This window comes from Ambystoma mexicanum, chromosome 1p (genome assembly GCF_040938575.1).
Source record: "Ambystoma mexicanum isolate Mex_15411 chromosome 1p, UKY_AmexF1_1, whole genome shotgun sequence".
Taxonomy (NCBI): Eukaryota; Metazoa; Chordata; class Amphibia; order Caudata; family Ambystomatidae; genus Ambystoma; species Ambystoma mexicanum.
In genome coordinates, this window is record NC_090921.1 from 837698087 (window position 1) to 837718925 (window position 20839).

Sequence of the window (20839 nt, forward strand, 5' to 3'; positions counted from 1 at the left end):
TAGTAGCGCAACTTAACCATAATGTCCCTTTAACAAAGTTTTTTTACTGAATATATATATAATATATATATTTTACATTTCATGAAGCGCTCTCACGGCCCCCCAGGGATGCGTTCGCAGCCCCCCACAGGGCCGCGACCCACAGTTTGAATACTGCTGCCTTAGATGGAAATGCGGCCTCAATGCAGCTGTGAGATGCAAGACGCGGCCGGATGGAAGATGGATGCTACCACAATGTTTGACAGCAAGTTAGTGATGCTTTAAGGAAAACGCGAAGTACGGTGAAGCGCAACCTTAAACTGACTGTTTTTTTCTGTCTAACCTTGTCTTCTGTTTTTCCTTGCAGGCGCTGCTGTCGACGATGGAGCGTGTCATGCTGTGGTGCCAAGATGAAGATTTCGGTGTTCCGGAAAGTGTAAAGATGAATACTTGGTTCGCTGGAGAGATGTACAGGTAAGAACAGCTTCCCCCAGTTGGTAAGTATGCTGGCAGGAAGCAGGATGTCCAGGAAGCAGGATCTTCAAAGGTAAGTCTGACCTCAGGCGACGGTGAGCGTTACGCTGCTTGCAAGTGCAGACTAACGCAAAGCGTCTATCTTGAGGATCGGGGCAGCTTATATAGCTGAGATCGTGGGCACGCCCATTAGGGCTGGCTTAACAGCCACACCCTGAGAGTGAGCACGTGCAAAGGCAATCCATTAGCAGCCACACCCAAGAATACACTTGGGGCTGCTTAATGGGTGGAAGGTTCAAGGTTAATGCATCCTGCTTAATGGATGGAATGTTCAAGGTTAAGGGATCTGAAGTGCTATGTCCATAATAAAAGCTTTTTGGTGTTAAATGAATGTTCTTGTTTACTTTTGTTCATGAGCCTGGTTCCAAAGGTGCCAGGACAGTGTCCACCCAGGATGAGGCTATATTATGTAATGCTGTCTTGTCGTTATTCACAGGCCATGAAGTGGATCGTCTTGAAGCAGAGCACTCCGGAAGAGGTCCAGTGGGTAGAGGGTAAGAATGCATGAGAAAATGGGGTGGGCATAGCAACAAAGAATTTGGGATATATCCTTTTCCTCACTGACCTCCCATTGAGCCTTTAATTTACATTTCTCTCCTTTTTCCCCCATATGTCTGTCTCTGTCTGCATCTCTTCATGATATGTACAGGCGCTCATGTTCCTCCAATGGGTACACTGCACAGAGGGGACCTGCTATGTTTACACTTGCATGCACAGTTCCTCTCTGTGCAGTTTTCGTCATTTGGAATGCAAAGTGCAAAAAGTAGGTGTAACATGCTGACAAAATCATCGCTGCACCTCCTTTGTTAACTGCACAGTGCAAAGTGAGTAAATGCTGCCTGCCATTTATGCATGGCAGGAGCAGCATTTATAATGGATACTATGGATCTCGTTTGCTTTGCTGGTGTAAAAAGCAGGTGGTTTCCATAGGAATTCATTGGTTTTAGCTTTTTCTCCTCCCTTCTGCCTCCAAAAACCAAGAATCTTCTGGAGGTGACGGGAGAAGGGAGATAGCAACGTAACTCCTGTTCTGTACCCCGACTCTGCCATCAAAAATCACACACATGTCCCAGAGCCTAAATGAAAGTGTTAAAACAGGAGTAGCACCTTTACGCTTGTCTTTTAGGACCTTTATTTATGCTCCAGGGCACTTGGAAAATGAGCTCCAAAAAATTCACAGTGGGCCATATACTTTTTTTGCAAAGTTTGGTGAGGATTCGTCCAGGGGGAGCGAAGTTATAAGCCGCCCAAAAAGTGCCCTTCCTATGGAAACAGCAACTTAACCATAACTACTCTGCCACTATCGTGGCAGTGTAATATATATATATACATATATATATATATATATATATATATATATATATATATATATATATATATATATATATATATATATATTACATGGCCACGGTAGTGGCCATGTAGTTATGGTTAAGTTGCTGTTTCCATAGGAACAGCACTTTTTGGGTGGCTTATAACTTCGCTCTCCCTGGACGGATCCTCACCAAACTTTGCAATTTGTATATGGGTCACTCTGAATTGTTTTGCAAAGTTTGGTGAGCATTCATCCAGGGGGGGCAAAGTTATAGGGGGGGTCCCAAAACTTTTTTTTTTCCCATATATTGAATGGGAAAAAACTTTGCGCACGGCCACAGGCCAAACCGCTGGACAGATTTACACCAAATTTGTGGCAGGAGCGGGGGCTTGGTCCCGAAAGCGTGCTTTTGCAAATTTGGTGTAAATCTGTCCAGTAGTTTTTTATAAAATGACCAAAACGTAAGGCAAAAAAATTAGTGATATCTGTGTTCGCTTCGCGGACGGACTTCCCTGTTCGCTCCGCGGACAGCACCCCGTTTGGCCCATGGCCTTTAGTCATGTCCGCGGACATGCGACGTGTTCGCTGATTGGACGGCGAGGGGCGTGGAGCGTGTCAGATTTTCTGTGGCGTCCGCCATCTTGTATTCGCCATCGACCGCGTACAGCGCGGTGAAACGTGGATAAAAAATTGTATTTAGTGCCGTGTGTTGGTGTGTAAGAGTGTTTTGGGAGGGTGGGGGAGTATGAGATAGGTTCAATGTTTTGTTTTTTTATGTTCTATATGTTTTTGTTGCTTTCGATTTGTCCGCGGAGAACACGGCTGTTCTGACATTTTGTAAATAAACTAAATGGTGGGGTGTTTAGAGGACGGAGTATGTGTCATTTTGGTTCGCAAGGAAGGTAAAAATGAGCTATGAACACTCGCAGTGTACTTAATTGTTCGTAAATACACAAACTGGGGGTGTCCTTAGGACGCTGTCCGTATTTTAATCTGTCTAGTTGAATGTGTTCTAAGTATACTCGGGGTGTCCCGAAATGGTTGCAATTACACAAAATGGGGGTGTTCTGAGAACGTTGTTTGTATTGTTCGTTGTCAGGGTGAAAGTGTTTTAAGACCACTCCTTTTGTCCGCTAATAGTACAATTTCCTATGGGCATCAACTGACTTTTTGTCCACTAAAGAAACGATAAATCCGGCTGGTGTGCGCCGACATTATGTGATAATCCTATGACTGGCGCTTTTGACCTGGCTGACTTGCTTTTGCGACACTAAATCATATCTCCCGCCCCTAAGCCTGATATTATCAAAGCATTCATATTCCCCGCCTCTCTCCGTGACGTTACAGGGTGCGTCATCAAACGCGCCCAGTCCTCTGCAGTCCTAAGTGACTTTACACAGAACCCGGAAGACAACACATATTATGTCACAACACAGCGCGCCACAATTCGGAATATGAAACAGTGATTTAAAAGCAAACAGCAAGATTGTAAATTTTGTAAAGTACATTTATTTGACATCAAATGTTTAGAGAATATTCAGCAATTTGCATTTGTCCTTGTTGTCGATCCGCAAAAGTTCATGTTGAGGCACGCGATGTTCCTTTGCGGTACAGAGGGTGTTAGATCAGCTTACAACTCAGTGCGCCACAATTCGGAATATGAAACTGTGGTTTAAAAGTAAACAGCAGGATTGTACATTTGGTAAAGTACATTTATTTCACATGAAATGTTTAGTGAATATTCAGCGATTTGCTATTGTCTCTGCTGTCGATCAGCAAAAGTTTAATTTGAGCCACGCGTTGTTCCTTTGCGGTAGATAGGCTGTTGGTTTATGTTAAAAGCAGTAAATGGTCGCTCTGATAATCGGAAGGTTGCACCAACAACGAGCCATTATACCACCCTATTGGTTGGTATGTTGTTTGTAGCCGCTAGTACTGCGTAAGGGCATATTGGTCCTTGGCGATTGTCCCATAAAATGGTGAGGGTCATGAAGTTGCATATTTGGACCTGCACCTGGCAGTTGAAGACCCCATCCGCTGGAGTCTGTAAATCGTGACATAGGCAAAATGGGGCCACATACCTGTTTTAAAAAACATAAATTAGTCTCACCAGCCGATCTTCATTAAAAATCATCATTTTATTTATTAGGGCGTGAAACTATTTGCTATCGAAGATAGTGCAACGGAGTATGTTAATAATAAAATAATAATATTTTCCCATTCATATAGCACTAAGAACCGTGAGGTATCTAAGCGGTGCTTGTTATTAACCATGGTGTGTGGTGCTCATTTATCGACCACGGAAGGATGAAAGGCTGAGTTTGGCCTTGCCGGGATTCGAACTTGCGTTAGCAAGGTGTGCACAGATGTCAAAGCGAGCGTTGTACTCGCTGTGCCACTTGACAGGCTACAGTGAAGTGGCACAGCGAGTAGAGCGCTTGACCACCTATAGACCGGTTAAATTATTTCTATTAACCCACCCTGTGTCGTCTGCCTTTTTCAGAGCCCTCTAAATGACAGGGGATCAATTCGGCGGTGATAGTGCGCGTTAGAAAACATTATGCCACTTTCAACGAACAAGTTCAACTTAAGCATTCTTTAATGCTACGCTATTGTAATTATATTTGGTATAAAATAATCTAAAGGGCTACTTACAGTACAATTGCAATTTCCATATTCTCTACGAGTAGTGCAGTCCCAAAATACGATTTCGCGTGTGCGAACGATCTTTCGCATAGTGATATAACATATAAAAGTGGTTTCGTTTCAGAAATGTCATCCTTATCTACTCTTACGTTTTAGCAACACTCCTTCAAGAGAAGTCTTTCATCACAATCTCTGTCTGTCAAGGTCAAAACACAATACAACCTTATAGTCCGCTTCGTGAGCCTCTCCGGGGCCCGAGAAAAAAATGGAAGCAGCTGACCTTCACTGTGAACGAGCATAAATTCTTACTTTGCAACATTCTGTGTAAAGCCATCTGTGAGAAATTGGTTTTTGCACACCATGTTTGTATATTGTTTGGGTGATATTAAAAAAAGTTTGTTTAAGGGACGTTATGGTTCTAAGTACAGCCGAAAGACCCCTGAAAATCGCAAGTTATGGTAAGCTATGAAAAATAACTCGCGCCACCACCGTGCACTGCTAAGACTAATACCCAGGACATCAAAGATGACATCGCAAATGTCATTGATGAAATCACTGATGACATCACATGTGTATGTACTTTTCATGGAATTTGTGTACTAGGGATTTTTATTATAATGTTGCGAAAAAAGTGTCAAGATATTGCAATAAATATCATACCGTTATTAGTGCTTTGAACGATGCATTGATATAAATAGCATTGTATTATGGGATTCTATCTAGTATACTGAGCTACTAATGGAGAAACATAGCATTGTGTGCAGAGTACAAGATGAAAGTATAATATTTGTAATGTTAATATGTTGAATAATGAGATGATAATTGTCCTGAAATGTTCGAAAATTCACAAAATGGGGGTGTTCTAAGGACGTTATTTGTATTGTGTGATTGCTTAGCTGTATGCAATGAGGGAATGGCACAGAGAGTAAAGTGGACGCCGTCCGCGGACACTGCGGCTGTTCGTGGACAGGGCGTGCTACATCCGGGTTTTTCTAGGAAATCCAACGTGGAAAGAAGACTGTACGGATCAGCCAATCAGATGTCGAGGTTGTGGATTTGTGTTGAAAGAGACTGTGTGTAGTGAAGATGGCAGAAATGGAGAAAGTCAGGGTGTTGGTGCTCGGAGATATGTTTGTGCATGGTTTACAACAGTACGCTGAATGCAGGCATGTTGCAAAGAACTTTGATGTGAAAGGAGTGGAGGTGGTGTGGAGCACTGTGCCTGATTGCAATGTACAGGGAATTGTACAAGTTTGTGAGGGTATGGCCACGATGAACAGTCCGCATGTGGTAGTTTTGCACTATGGTGCTTTCCATTTGAGCAACGTCAGTGCCCCTACTTTGTTGGCTGATTTGGAACGCTTGGTTCAAGGCGTAATGAAGATCCTTCCAAATGCGAAAGTTTTTTTCTGGATTACTACCTAGGGCAATATGGGACAATAGTTCCGTTTTTTGTCCTCAGCAAAACATTACTAGGTGTGTCATCAACCGAGGCATGTGGGCCTTCATGCTTAGAGCTGGTATGTTCTTCTGTAATAATGAGAATATTGATGCCAGTAATGCTGTTAATTTTAAAGAAGATGGCATTTCTTTATCTTTTACGGGAAATGCCTTTCTATTTTGGAATGTAAGGGTTGCTTTGGAGAAGGTTATGTGAAGATTTTAGGAGTAAAGTAAGAAAAAAAAAACAAGAAAAAAAATACAAAATAACAGGTGTCTGTCAAGCATCTGTAAAAAAAAACCGGCTCTTTTCAGAGCCAACTTCAAAGGGGAAATGGGGCACACTATTTAAATTTACATTCACCACGCTCAGATTTTCGATATGTCCGCGGACATGGCGGTAGTCCGCGGACATGAAAATCACTACGAGGGGGTTAGTATGTTCTATGTTACATGTATATGAAGTCAGGGATATTATGGTTAAGTTGTGCTACTAAAAACCTATGAAATTCAGTGAAAAAACTTTGTTAAAGGGACGTTATGGTTAAGTTGCGCTACTAAAAACCTATGAAATTCAGTAAAAAAACGTTGTTAAAGGGACGTTATGGTTAAGTTGCGCTACTAAAAACCTATGAAATTCAGTGAAAGAACTTTGTTAAAGGGACGTTATGGTTCAAAGTAAAACCGAAAAACCCCTGAAATTCGGCAGTTATGGTAACATAAGCAACCATAACTCGTGCCACCGTGCACTGCTAACACAAACACCCAGGACCATCAAAGATGACATCACAAATGTCATTGATGACATCACTGATGACATCACATGTGCATTTACTTTTCATAAAAACTCTGTACAAGGGATTCTTATAATGCTGACCAAAAACTGTCAAGGATCATTGGGATAGATATCATGAGCTAATTAGTGCATTAAGCAATGCATTGATATAAATAGCATTCTATTATGAAGTTCTATCCAGTATACTAAGCTACTCATGCAGAAACATAGGCAGTGTGTGCAGCATACATGATGAAGGTGCCATATTCATAATCTTGCCATGTTGAATACTGAAATGATAACTGCTTTCTTATTAGATTTTTGCGTACTGTGAAACATGTAATAAGTAGATAATAAAACCCACTTAATACATAATTATTACAGACAAAACACAAAGAGACAACAACACATACAAATATGAGTATATACAGGGACAGTGAAGTAAACAAAAAAGCAGAAATAGTAGCAGAAAGAGTTCATAACCTTACTGATTGTCTTTATGCAGAGAAACTATTGCTCTGTTTCAAAGCTGCTACTTACCATATGTATGTGTATCACATGATGTGACTGCACCCAAAGGAAAGGAGAGTGAGTATAATGTATACAAATATGAGCATATACAGGGAAGATAGAGTATTAAAAATAAAACTATGAGAAAGTGCTGATAACCCTAATGATTATCTTCCTGCACAGAAAGGATTGCTCTCTTTCAAGCCTCTGTCTTCTGCTATGTATATGTTTCATATGATGTGACTTGACCCTAAGTCTACAAATATAGTACCTTTTCAATTTTTACTTCCTGACTGTTACTGAAGAAAACTATGTGGCTTCGATATGTCAGTAAAGGATAAAAAGGGAGAGCCAGCCATGTGATGTCATCAGTGATGTCATCAATGACATTTGTGATGTCATCTTTGATGTCCTGGGTGTTAGTGTTAGCAGTGCACGGTGGCGCGAGTTATGGTTGCTTATGTTACCATAACTGCCGAATTTCAAGGGTTTTTCGGTTTTACTTTGAACCATAACGTCCCTTTAACAAAGTTTTTTCACTGAATTTCATAGGTTTTTAATAGCGCAACTTAACCATAACGTCCCTTTAACAAAGTTTTTTTACTGAATATATATATATATAATATATATATTTTACATTTCATGAAGCGCTCTCACGGCCCCCCAGGGATGCGGCCGCGGCCCCCCGCAGGGCCGCGACCCACAGTTTGAATACTGCTGCCTTAGATGGAAATGCGGCCTCAATGCAGCTGTGAGATGCGAGACGCGGCCGGATGGAAGATGGATGCTACCACAATGTTTGACAGCAAGTTAGTGATGCTTTAAGGAAAACGCGAAGTACGGTGAAGGGCAACCTTAAACTGACTGTTTTTTTATGTCTAACCTTGTCTTCTGTTTTTCCTTGCAGGCGCTGCTGTTGACGATGGAGCGTGTCGTGCTGTGGTGCCAAGATGAAGATTTCGGTGTTCCGGAAAGTGTAAAGATGAATACTTGGTTCACTGGAGAGATGTACAGGTAAGAACAGCTTCCCCCAGTTGGTAAGTATGCTGGCAGGAAGCAGGATGTCCAGGAAGCAGGATCTTCAAAGGTAAGTCTGACCTCAGGCGACGGTGAGCGTTACGCTGCTTGCAAGTGCAGACTAACGCAAAGCATCTGTCTTGAGGATCGGGGCAGCTTATATAGCTGAGATCGTGGGCACGCCCATTAGGGCTGGCTTAACAGCCACACCCTGAGAGTGAGCACGTGCAAAGGCAATCCATTAGCAGCCACACCCAAGAATACACTTGGAGCTGCTTAATGGGTGGAAGGTTCAAGGTTAATGCATCCTGCTTAATGGATGGAATGTTCAAGGTTAAGGGATCTGAAGTGCTATGTCCATAATAAAAGCTTTTTGGTGTTAAATGAATGTTCTTGTTTCCTTTTGTTCATGAGCCTGGTTCCAAAGGTGCCAGGACAGTGTCCACCCAGGGTGAGGCTACATTATGTAATGCTGTCTTGTCGTTATTCACAGGCCATGAAGTGGATCATCTTGAAGCAGAGCACTCCGGAAGAGGTCCAGTGGGTAGAGGGTAAGAATGCATGAGAAAATGGGGTGGACATAGCAACAAAGAGTTAGGGATATATCCTTTTCCTCACTGACCTCCCATTGAGCCTTTAATTTACATTTCTCTCCTTTTGCTCCCATATGTCTGTCTCTGTCTGCATCTCTTCATGATATGTACAGGCGCTCATGTTCCTCCAATGGGTACAATGCACAGAGGGGACCTGCTATGTTTACACTTGCATGCACAGGTCCTCTCTGTGCAGTTTTCGTCATTTGGAATGCAAAGTGCAAAAAGTAGGTGTAACATGCTGACAAAATCATCGCTGCACCTCCTTTGGTAACTGCACAGTGCAAAGTGAGTAAATGCTGCCTGCCATTTTTGCATAGCAGGAGCAACATTTGTAATGGATACTATGGATCTCGTCTGCTTTGCTGGTGTAAAAAGAGGGTGAAACGTAACTCCTGTTCTGTACCCCGACTCTGCCATCAAAAATCACACACATGTCCCAGAGCCTAAATGAAAGTGTTAAGACAGGAGTAGCACCTTTACGCTTGTCTTTTAGGACCTTTATTTATGCTCCAGGGCACTTGGAAAATGAGCTCCACAATGTCTTTCGAGGACAGCATGGACTTTGGAATAGCATTTATTGGCGGTGAGTGGACTGCAGCCAGAGCTCTCTCAATTTCTTCAAGGCTAGCGATTTTCGAGTCATATGGCCTCATTACGAGTCTGCCGGTCTGGAAATAAGCGTGCTGGTAGCAACGTACCGACACCCATTCCTGGCCGGCAGACTACAACTCTGCTTTCCTGGGTCTTCGCAACGGCCCTGGAAAGCAGAGTTGTCACGGAAGCACCGGCACCGTTAGCAACAGTGCCAGTGCTTCTGTGCACCCATTCCCGTGGAGTCCTGTGGGACTTCACGGGAATGGGGACTTCCCGAATTCACCGCCTGATATCCCGGGCTGCCGAGACTTGTAAGTAATGTGAAGTTATATAACTAGGTGTTTTATAGTGTGATCTCTGCCATTTTGGTGCTTAGCTCTGCAAGATAGTGAGGGCGGTTTAATGGGGAGAGAGCTGAAGGCAAGACGTGAAACCTCAAGTCTTCATGCATGAAGATCAGGAGCACCGTGCACATAGGCCACACTCGAATACATATGACAGTAGTGCCTTGAGTCGCCCATGCACACTGCAGGTTGTGAGGACACCAATATGTTTTTTTTCAGAGTATTTATTTTGCAACACTCGATAACGATGTGATTCTGACTCCAGAGGTTAGCTACATACAAGCCAATACAGTAACATAAAAGTGAATTTTGCTAATCTTTCAGCTTGCTCTGCTGCTTTTTACCAAAGAAAAGACAGTCTTATGTTCCCAATTCAGAGGTCTAATAGAACTAGCAGGGGCGGGAGCAGAACCTGCCTACATTCGGAAGTGATGTTTCACCTCACAACCCCACATACACCCTTGACTCCCTGCTACCCCACCCACAACTGGTTTTATACAAATGATGGTTCAACCTGATTCTACATTATCTCTCACCTGCACCTACACCCTTGACTCCCGGCTACCCTCCTCAGAACTAGTTTTATACACATGATGGTTCAACCTGAACCTCCACCACCTCACAACCGCACATGCACCCTTGCCCCCAGCTACCTCCCCCGCATTTGGTTTTATACACATGAAGTGTCAACCTGATCCAGCACCACCTCACAACCGCACATACACCCTTGCCCCCAGCTACCTCCCTGCATCTCGTTTTATACACATCTGCACATGGTATTTGTGGGGCAGTGGGTGAATGATTAGCTTCTGCTGGCCTTTCCCGAGCACGCTGCTGTTCACCAATTTCCTAACTAGTGGATCCGAGGGCACCTTTGACTCACTGATTCTTACCTCTCTCCACTTGGCTTAGGGCCTGGTGGTTGGACATCCCTGTGTAGGGCGTGGCACCAAAGGTGAAGATCTCCCACAGCAAAATCCCGTAGCTCCAAACATCGCTCTCGGTGGAATATCGTCCTGTCCAAAAACAAGAGAAGACTTTAGTTGCCTTTGGCTTTGGGTAAAACTAACTAGACATCTAAGGATGCACACAATTCAGGTCCAACACCATCCTCAGGCTCAGGAACATGACACTTAACGTGTTCCCACACTGCGCTATACTATAAATACTGTAAATTGTGTATATCCACTTATCATCTTTGTTTAGTCACATTATATAACCTGTATATTTTGTATATCTCCTTGTAATTATAACCTTTTGTATTGGTTCTAATTGTTTGTGATGCTTCCAGTTATGTAACCTGAGCTGGATTACATCTATTGTGCTCCCTGTAACCTAAGCTTTACAATCCTCTTGTTGCCTCTGCGCCCTGCTACCCCTGGGTTAGGTGAGCACTACAAATAAATAAACAAACAAACAAGGATGCTACAGTAAAGACCCCCTGAGTATCCAGTCAGAGCTCCAGCCCTTGTGGAGGAGGCACAGGCTGTTGCTGACCGTATTTCAAGGCCTCCGGCGCAGTCCACTTGATTGGGATATGCTTCAGCCCCCCGGTGGAAGAATACACTCCGTCTTCCTCCTGCCGGGACATCCCAAAGTCACTGATCTTCAGGACGTTGCCCTCCGCAACCAGCACGTTCCTGGCAGCCAGATCTCTTTAAGTGTTGGACAAAAAACAGAAAAGATAGAAGGTGGCATCAAAATGGGCACTAAATCAGTGGAGGAAATGCATGTGAGATGGCAGTGATCATGTGAGCCAAACACTGATTATGGGAAGCCCAGGGGTCGAGGGTCATGAATTAAAGAGTGACAGTGGCATTGAAAATGGCAATGGATAGAAGATTTATCATATTTAAAGTAGCAACAGTGCAGCACTTATTCGAATTAAGTAGCCATCTCTCTACGATATTCAGCCAGGTCTTTAGAATGCACCTCACATTTCTAAGCACATTCCATTTTGAGGCCGACATCACGCCTTAAATTGATCATGTTCTTTTTATTTTAATGATTTTTATTGTTTAAATATTGAGTTTGATACAGATATCAACAAGTTACAGACTTTGAATAAATAAGAACCACAGAGAAATAACATAGTAAATGATTCAGGTCACTTGTAATAGTATTTCTATATAGCTAAATCATTTGTTAAAATCATTTACGAATATAATATGAACCATAGTAGATATAAACCGCATTAATATAACGAGTAGTATAAATTAATAGTAGCACTAGTCTGCAAAGAGTGACTTATATGTAGTCAATGTAGAGATTAAATTGATCATGTTCTAAGGAATCAACAGCGAGCAGTCGTTCTCTTACTGACCAAAGATCAGTAGAGAAGTCACCTTGAAAACACAGACGATCTTGAAAGCACTCCCCAGGCTGTGCCAGTGGAGCCAAGGATCACTTTAAGACCCACTGCCTGATTCATGAACCCTAATGCATAAAGCACTAGTGACAATCCAGTGGCTGCATATTTTCAATAAATGCTCTTAGTTTTTTCAATTGCCTTTTTTTTGGCATTTGTGGCACAATGTGTGCTGTGCTTAACCTTTGGTCAAAGAGGTTTGGGCCTTATAAGATGTTCTTGGAAGGCTGATTCCGCCAATGCTTCTTTTGAAACCCCTCTAGGAGCATAGATCCTTGAAGACTTCGGGACAACCAAAGTTAGAAGTAAAGTGTTTTTGTTATTATTTAATATTGATAACATTATTGCTATTGTTATCATACCATGAATATTATGTCATCATAGAAAGGCAATAATGAAGCAAATTACAACACTCTATGCATGACGTGGCTCACTGCTGTATCTAGTCAATTCATCTAAAACCATTCCATCTAAAACCATTCCATCGACATTTTTCCATCAAAAAAATGTCCATCTAATGCATGTTTTTGGGGAATAAAGAGTTAATTTGTGTTCAGGTGTATTTTAAAGGGTAAAAAACCGAGGTTTGGGGGGAACCCTCGGGCCAAATGTATTTATTCTTTTTAAAATGCATTAGATGGACATTTTTTAGATGGGAACATTTCGATGGAATGGCACTAGATGCAATGGTTTTAGATGAAATGACCATAAACCGCTCACTCCATGTGTTCATTAGCTGTATGTGCCATTTAGCTGGTCTGCTGTAAAAGCATCAGACACTCATTTGCTGCTGATACTCGCATATACCTGGTTAGAGAGCAAGACCAACCTCACTGTAAGTCTTAACCACTTCTTACATTGGATGAAAGAGAACTGCCTCTGCCTGAACGAAGCAAAGCGAAACATGAGGTTCTGATAACGGGGAGAACCGACTCCACGCTGCCACTGTTTGTCTGTCCCAGCGGCCTGGAGGCTCCTTGTGATCCAATCACATTGCAAAAATGTACACAATCTGGAAACCATTTTCGGAAAAAAACAGTCATGTGTTCCCCACATCCAGATGGTGATGAAGGACATCAACCTGGAGTTAACCATGCCCTGGAAAATCCACCCTCCACACAAATAAATGATCTAATAGAGCTGACGAAACCCTTTGTCAAGGTGAGGCTGGATAACTGCAATGCAATCTAACCACACCTTCCAAAAATGGTCACTGGCAGACTTCACAGATTACAAAATCAAGCCACCAGGTTGTGGTTGAGTCTGCGGAAACAGACCACGGGAAAGCAGCCTTAAAAAGAATCAACTTGAGTGAGGATCATTTTTAAGGCTCTATGTCTCATTCGTAAAGCCTGCTCGACCAAAGTCCCAGGTACCTACAGAAAATGGTTGCCGCTTGTTGCCAACTAGGCACTTCTGATAAACCAAAGTCACTTGGTCCATCTGCAGACCTTTAAATGCCAAACACATGTGCAAAGATCCCAGGGATTCCAGGGACCTAAACTCTAGAAGGGGTTAAACCCAGGCAAGAGAGCAGAACTACCTTTGAATCTTGAAGCGCTTGAAAACTGAGCTTTTCAGATAGGGTTTTTACGAAGGACCTGCAGTGATCTCAATACTACTGGATAGGGGACCAGCCCTCGTATCTGCCTGGCCTCTAATTCTTCATGGTTATTACTTGGCAATTAATCTACGGAGACTGTGAGAGCTCTAAAGTGGACCCATCAACACAAAGAAGTGATGGCTAGAAGGTTTAGAATTAATCTTAAACCTCTGGCAGTTGCTCTGGGCAACCCTCCAGACCATTGTTATTCACCTGCCAAGCCATTACAGAAATGGGAAAGCCCATAGGCAAATCAGGCTTGGTCCAACCACCAGAGCAGCAGTCCAGCCTGAACTGCTTGGTCACCTCTCTTCTGCACAAGACCACAAGCATCCCCAGACATGTTTCGGCCTCATTGGGCATCATCAGTGAGGAGTACCTTGGGTCTCTGGGGATGCTTGTGGTCTTGTGCAGAAGGGATGTGAACTAGGAGCTCAGGCTGGACTGCTCCTTTTGGGGTTGGACCAAGCCTGGTTTGCACACAGTCTTTCCCCTTCTGTAGTGGCTTGGCAGGCTGAAGAACGATGTTCTCGTGGGTTCCCCAGAGCTGTGCCTGTGGTTAAGATTAATTCTAAACCTTCCAGCCATCATCATTTGGTTTCTCTAAAGTGGACCCATAACACCATTGTGATTCTTTACAAATACCTCGAATACCATTGTAAGAAAGAGATTGAAGTCAGAAATGGAGAATCAATCTGAAGGAAACTCGATCACAGCTGCACAATGCAGCTTGACACTCATTGTCATGCAGTCTGTGTTTGACGTAGCTCGCTACAGATCGAAGAATGTCTCTACAGCCGCCAGAGGCTCAGCTGTCACCAAGGCATATCTCTGCAGTTCAGTCCCGGGGGAAGCCTCCAGATGATACATTTCCCCAGCAGAGAGTGAGATGTGCTCCCGATGCAGTAGCCAGAAGGATGGCATGGAACCCTCTCCGGTCCCCACCCGCTCTTGGATGCTCAACCGCAAAGTGTCCTTTACCTGTGGATGCAGTGCTTGCTTTCCAGATAGGCCATTCCAGCTGCTGCCTGCTCTGCAAACCTCAGCAGATCCTTCACCCAGAGCCGGTTCCCCTCGCTGCGGAGGAACGACAGGAAATCCCCACCTAGGCAATAGGCATGAAAGGAAAACATGAGCGAGGCAGGGCTCCATCCCTCCAATAAACTATTAACAACAGCAATGTGGTCTATTCCGTTCAGTATATAGATGAGGCCCCATCATGACATCTTGAGAGGCCCACTTAAGGGCTCACACATTGATGTAGATCCCACTGCGTGATATATCGAAGGCTCTGTTGGGAGCCTGGGGTTCAGATTCAAGAGCTGAACATCTCATTCAGACTGACCCAGGTCTGGAGGGATTTGCTTCAAGTCTGCCTTAATGTCGAAAAAGAGAGGACCTGCCAGCTGCCTAGGCTCATCAGCTGACGCTTCCTTTTCCTGATATCCGTACCCAGAGGGCTTAAGATACAGGAACTATTCAAAGTAAGACCTCTGTGTGGCCCTTTGGACTTGGCTGGCACTTTTGATATAGACACAAGTTCATGCTGTGGTATGCTCTTTTCTTTTGGCACTTACTAACCGGAACTTTAAAATAATAGTATTTTCACTTCTATCTGAGCTGGCACCAACTACAGCTGCCTAGCTAGAAAGTGCTGGGGTGGTCAGGAAAGATCCCGATGAGAAAGAGGGGTTCATGCTGAGTGCTCTGTATCAGTGACTGGGAGAGCGGCAAAGTTGGCGCGAGGTTGCAATATTATATGTATCTAGCATAGTTAATGCAAATGGGATATGTGTTACTTTTTTGTTGATTTGTGTTTAAGTTGATACATTTAGATTTGCACGCCCGCCGCAAGAGAAATGTCAAAACCTGCCAATTAAATATAACCCAATAAAGGTATGGTATGCCACGTGTACGCCTAGAAACTGGGCAACGAGGAGCCTTACAATGTGCATGCGAGAAGGGAGATTTGTCATGAAGAAACCACAGTAAAGAGGATATGGAAGTTTTAAACATGCATGCACTGTTGTTCATACATGGGGAAATGTACAAATCTGTATGCCGTGCAATCTTTCATAATGTGGTTAGACTCTGCAGCCAGGGCTCGCAAGGTGAACTCTGTGACTGGGAAGAACTGGTGTGGCAAATATTGAAAGACAGAGGAAGGGCAGCTGCAACAATAATCTGATGGTCACACACAGGCAGGCACACAGCTTTTGTGGCTAGGCAGTATTTCAGAAAGGGGATTCAATCTTTTGAGTGCATGGGAGCTTGTTATTTATTTTTCAGGGGAATCCGGCCATTTGTTTTTGACCAGTAATCAACGTGGGGTGGAAGGACGCCTGAGGCCAGAGGTGAACGATACATATGGGTTTACATTATTTGCTCTGATTGTGTCTAGATGTCATGCGTGTTGAATTGGTAGTCGTTTAGTGTTGAAGGGAGGCCAGCAAGTCTGGGTGGGTGAGATAGTTATCACCAGTTCCAAGGAAACATATTTACTCTTCCCCTCCCCATATTGTTTGAAGTGTCCTTGCAAACCATGTTCAAATCACGTCTAGGGTTTGAAGGTCCCAGGCCAGCTGGGCCTTGTATTGAATTATGTTTATGTTTAAATGTGTAACTATGTGATGATGTCAAGAACTAAGACGGACAAATCCTAAAAGGGTGTGTGCTCTACACGTGAGCTGAAGATGGTAGTTAAGATAATTGTGACCGATGAGAATGGGGGAATTGGAGAAGATTGGATTTCTTTTGTATAGGTTTTGACCAATCATCTGTGGGGGGTGGTTTGTAATAAAGAATGTGGAAATGTTTTAACTGTTGCAAACATTTATAGAATGTGTCAACTTGTGTGGTTTAGGGAGACTCGGGTCAGTTTCACTCTATAGAATCATCTAACCCCTCCCAGTCGATTGTACAATAAACTTGCTTTACGTACAAACTTGCACTCACTTCTTAAGTGGTGGGCCTGCTTTGGGTTAAGGTGATTAGAGGCCCATCTGCACAAAAGCTACATGCATCACACAACGATGCTGCCCAAAAGTGGGCTATGTTAGCAACCGAAGACCGTACATGAGAGTAATACCAAATGATCTTGCCTGGCTGCCTGTCAAGCAAGGCCGTCAGTTCAGTTGCTGGTTTCTATTTACAAATTGTTCCCAGGGAAAGGACCCTACCATCACTGAAGTATGCACAACTTTTACAATATCATGTGCAATTTTAAGGTCTGCAAAAACAACTGTCTGGCTTTAGCTTTGTGTCCCCTTCTCTCTGGAACAGTTACCTACATTCTCAAAAGAGAAAGAGTGGGCCTGCTGGGATTGCTCCACTCAGTTGCTCACAAAGAAAGAGTGGGCCTGCTGGGATTGCTCCACTCACTTGCTCACAGAGAAAGAGTGGGCCTGCTGGGATTGCTCCACTCACTTGCTCACAGAGAAAGAGTGGGCCTGCTGGGATTGCTCCACTCACTTGCTCACAGAGAAAGAGTGGGCCTGCTGGGATTGCTCCACTCAGTTGCTCACAAAGAAAGAGTGGGCCTGCTGGGATTGCTCCACTCACTTGCTCACAGAGAAAGAGTGGGCCTGCTGGGATTGCTCCACTCAGTTGCTCACAAAGAAAGAGTGGGCCTGCTGGGATTGCTCCACTCACTTGCTCACAGAGAAAGAGTGGGCCTGCTGGGATTGCTCCACTCACTTGCTCACAGAGAAAGAGTGGACGTGCTGGGATTGGCTCTCTCAACTTTCTTGGTCAGGTATGGTCTCCTAGATGCTTTGAGTCTTAGCGTACAATTTGGCTCTTTCAAGGGGATTCAGGACATATCACATTATTATTAAGATAATATTGTCATCAGAAATCAGCTCCAGTACTGAGGTAGCTATTTACAGCATCAGCCCTGCACTTTTGACTTGTAAATAATATTACCCACCTTGAAAATGTCCTCAGTCACTGGAGAGGCTGGTTGGAAATACTATGCCCTGAGCTAGCCCCAAATAACTGCCCCCAATGGGAGAGCATGTAGGAGGAGTTTCTGTTACACACAATTCTAAGTAGGACATTTGAATGATAAATTCCACCCCTTAGATTTTCTTACCCATTTGGTAAGGTAGCTAGAGGTTGTTATTTTGTCAAATCATGGGAGGTTATATAACAATTCCGATTGTGAGATAACACACCCTTTCTTGACACCAAATGATTTAAACAATAACAATTGTGAGATATCTGACATTTCCATATATATGACTCTTAAATATATTGCTCCCTGAGATTGGACGGGCGGGGGCAGTCTTGTCTTATCCAGATGACAATGCTATATGGCATGTGGGTAAGTGGATGCCCCTAAACCAACTTAAATGAAACCCTACAAAAATGTCTGCTTTTGTGCTTTTTGAATAATTGACCTAAGTGAACCAGCAAACATTACCCTTCTGTTAAGGAGTTGTGTGTGTCGCTCTCTCTTTGTTGTCCCACAATGGGCCTCATTACGGTAAAATCGGCACGGCTGCCGCCAAAGTCGTGAAAACACCAGCACCCGGCAATGGGCAATTACCGGGGTATTCCGACCCCGGCGGACCAGGTAATCGCCCATTGCTGGGTGCCGGTAATCATTACTCCCCATTCCCATTTGAGCCCCATATGGCTCAATGGGGATGGGGAGGTCGGATGCACCGCCACCATTCAGGAATGGTGCCGGTGCATCCGACATGGTCTGCGAGCGGTGCTCAGACCTGGCTGACAGAAGGGCACCCGCTCGCAGACTCGTAGTTTGCCAGTCCGGTAACAACGGTGCCGGTAGCTTACCGGCACCATTGTTACCGGACCGGCAAACTTGTAATGAGGAATGTGTCCTTGATTCACCAAGTTAGCTCCCATTTGTACCAACTTTCTTGTATATGTAAAAGTGTTCCCTTCCTTTCATTTCTGAACGAGGTCACAGGTGTATGCAGTACTCCAGATAAGATTTTGAGGTGAGAGTAGTGTACTCCCTAATTTTAGAATGAGAGAGTAAATGCAATTTCAAAAGAGTAAAAATGTTTGTTCTCCTTCGCAAGAGAGTAAAGCTTTAGGTACATTATTTGAACCATTTCACACTTAACAGTGCAGGTTAACACGGAGAGGAGTTCCAGTTACCTGAAAAAAGATTATAACAGTCGGGCCGAAGCATGGCCCCACATGCGTGGCTCCTGCCCTGACAAGTGCACTGCAGAGTAATGCAAAAAGGGGAGGAGGGAAAGCATCATGCTGCTCAAGTTCTACAAGTTGGGGACCCTAGTGCTTACACAGCCCCGAGAGTACTACCTACCTCTAGAAAATGATGCACTGTGCTCATAAGAAGGCCAGTGGTGGCTGGTGAAATCATTATTTGAAGGAGTGTACATGTTTGCCATGAATAGGGTGTTGCCCTGAGAAAATATGTTTAAAATAATGGGTTAAAATGATGCATTTTACAGTAAAATTCTGGTGAAAGCTGGGTTTGCAATCTGCTTCAAAGGGTAACAGATGAAAAAATGCACTAGATGCCAAGACATCAACAGTGCACAGGAGCACTTTCCAACATATTTCATGATGCCTTTGCCCACAAAACATGCTAGTATATAAACACAGGATCATGCTGGCTGTGCCCTATCCTGTTCTGCAATATTTGTTATTATCCCCCATGTAAGAACATTTGCTTAGCACATAATGCCAGCACATTGCCAACACATTGGGCCTCATTAGGGCCAATGGGAATGGGGATGGAGCTAATAACGGGCCCGCTATTAGCTCCCTGGTCCCTTAGCGGCTCCCGCTAAGGGCACATGGTAAAACCAGGCGCCCATAGCGGGAACCGCTAAGGGACCTCGGAATAGGGCGGTAAGGGTTTACCGGCACCAGTCTCCTTACCGGTGCCCGTTAACCCTTACCGCCCACCTCGTAATGAGGCCCAATTGCCTTGCCAATATATGCCATGCCAGTAAGAACGTTCTCCCGTTGGCTTGGCCCATAATGCCCAAACAAAAACGTTGTGTCCGTATAGCTATTATTCGTTTTCCAGCGTGGCTTGCTGTTGACCATCTTGGTGTGTATGCTTTTTGGTCCATCATCTTCTAGTTCGCAGACAGGACTCAGTAATGAATGCAATCGGCTTAATTCTTTTCTTAATACACTGCTGATTCCTTGTTTATTTAGGATGTATTGGGCTTCATTACATGATAGGAGGTAACCATGCCGCTATTAGGGGCATGGCTACTCCCTTACTGCATACCGGGTCCGGGTAGGCGGTATGGGGACTTACCGGGTCATTCCGACCCTGGAGGACACGGTAAGTCCCCATGCCAAATACCATTCCCCATTCCCATTGAGCCCCCAAAGGCTAAATGGGAATGGGGAAGGAGCTAATAACGGTACCGCAAATTGCGGTAACGTTATTAGCTCTGAATTCCCTTAGTGGTTCCCGTCAAGGGACCCGCTGAGGGACCTCGTAGTAGGGCGCTAAGGGATTACCGGCATCGGTGACCTTACCGGTACCGGTAATCCCTTAACACCTACCGTGTAATGAGGCCCATTGTGTCAACATATGTACAGGTTCGTAAAAAAGGAATCACCCTACTATCATGGTTCACAGAAAGAGAAGTACAGCTAGAGCGTTGCTGCGACGCTCTGTAAAGAAAAAGAAAACGGATTTCTTAAACTGTCAAACCTTTTATATCTTTCAGTGACGTGCACTCAACGCCACGAAAAACGTGTCCGTCTAAATAGATTCTGTATAAAGCGTGTCATGGACAGTCCTACTAAAGTTATGCTTGTGAGTGACTGGCTCATTAAACCGAATAATTATCCATTTTATCAAACTTGGTATCCTGGCCTTTAAATATATATGTGTGTTCACAAGCTTTGTGGGTGATTACGAGTTAGGGGGTAACCGTGCCCCCCTTACTGGGTAACGGGTCTGGGTTCCTTGAATGAGGAATTACCAGGCCATTCTGACCTTGGAGGGCCCGGTAATTCCTCATTCAAGGAACCCATCCACATTCCCATTCAAGCCCCCTTACGGCTCAATGGGAATGGGGACGGTGCTAACAACGGGTCCGTTAAAAAAGGGCCTGTTGTTAACACCCGGGTCTGGTCGCGGGACCCAC

The 20839-nt window shown here is 44.1% G+C and overlaps 1 protein-coding gene across 1 annotated transcript in view; it reads right to left on the reverse strand.

Annotated features, from left to right (window-relative positions):
* Positions 1–20839, reverse strand: part of LOC138566224 (tyrosine-protein kinase Fer-like) — a 436248-nt gene that overhangs the window by 149647 nt on the left and 265762 nt on the right. The window contains exons 7-9 of the mRNA XM_069643327.1: positions 14703–14826; positions 11248–11405; positions 10644–10766 (exon numbers count right to left, since the gene is read on the reverse strand). Coding sequence (XP_069499428.1) covers positions 10644–10766; positions 11248–11405; positions 14703–14826 — 405 coding nt within the window. The remainder of the gene's footprint in view (positions 1–10643; positions 10767–11247; positions 11406–14702; positions 14827–20839) is intronic.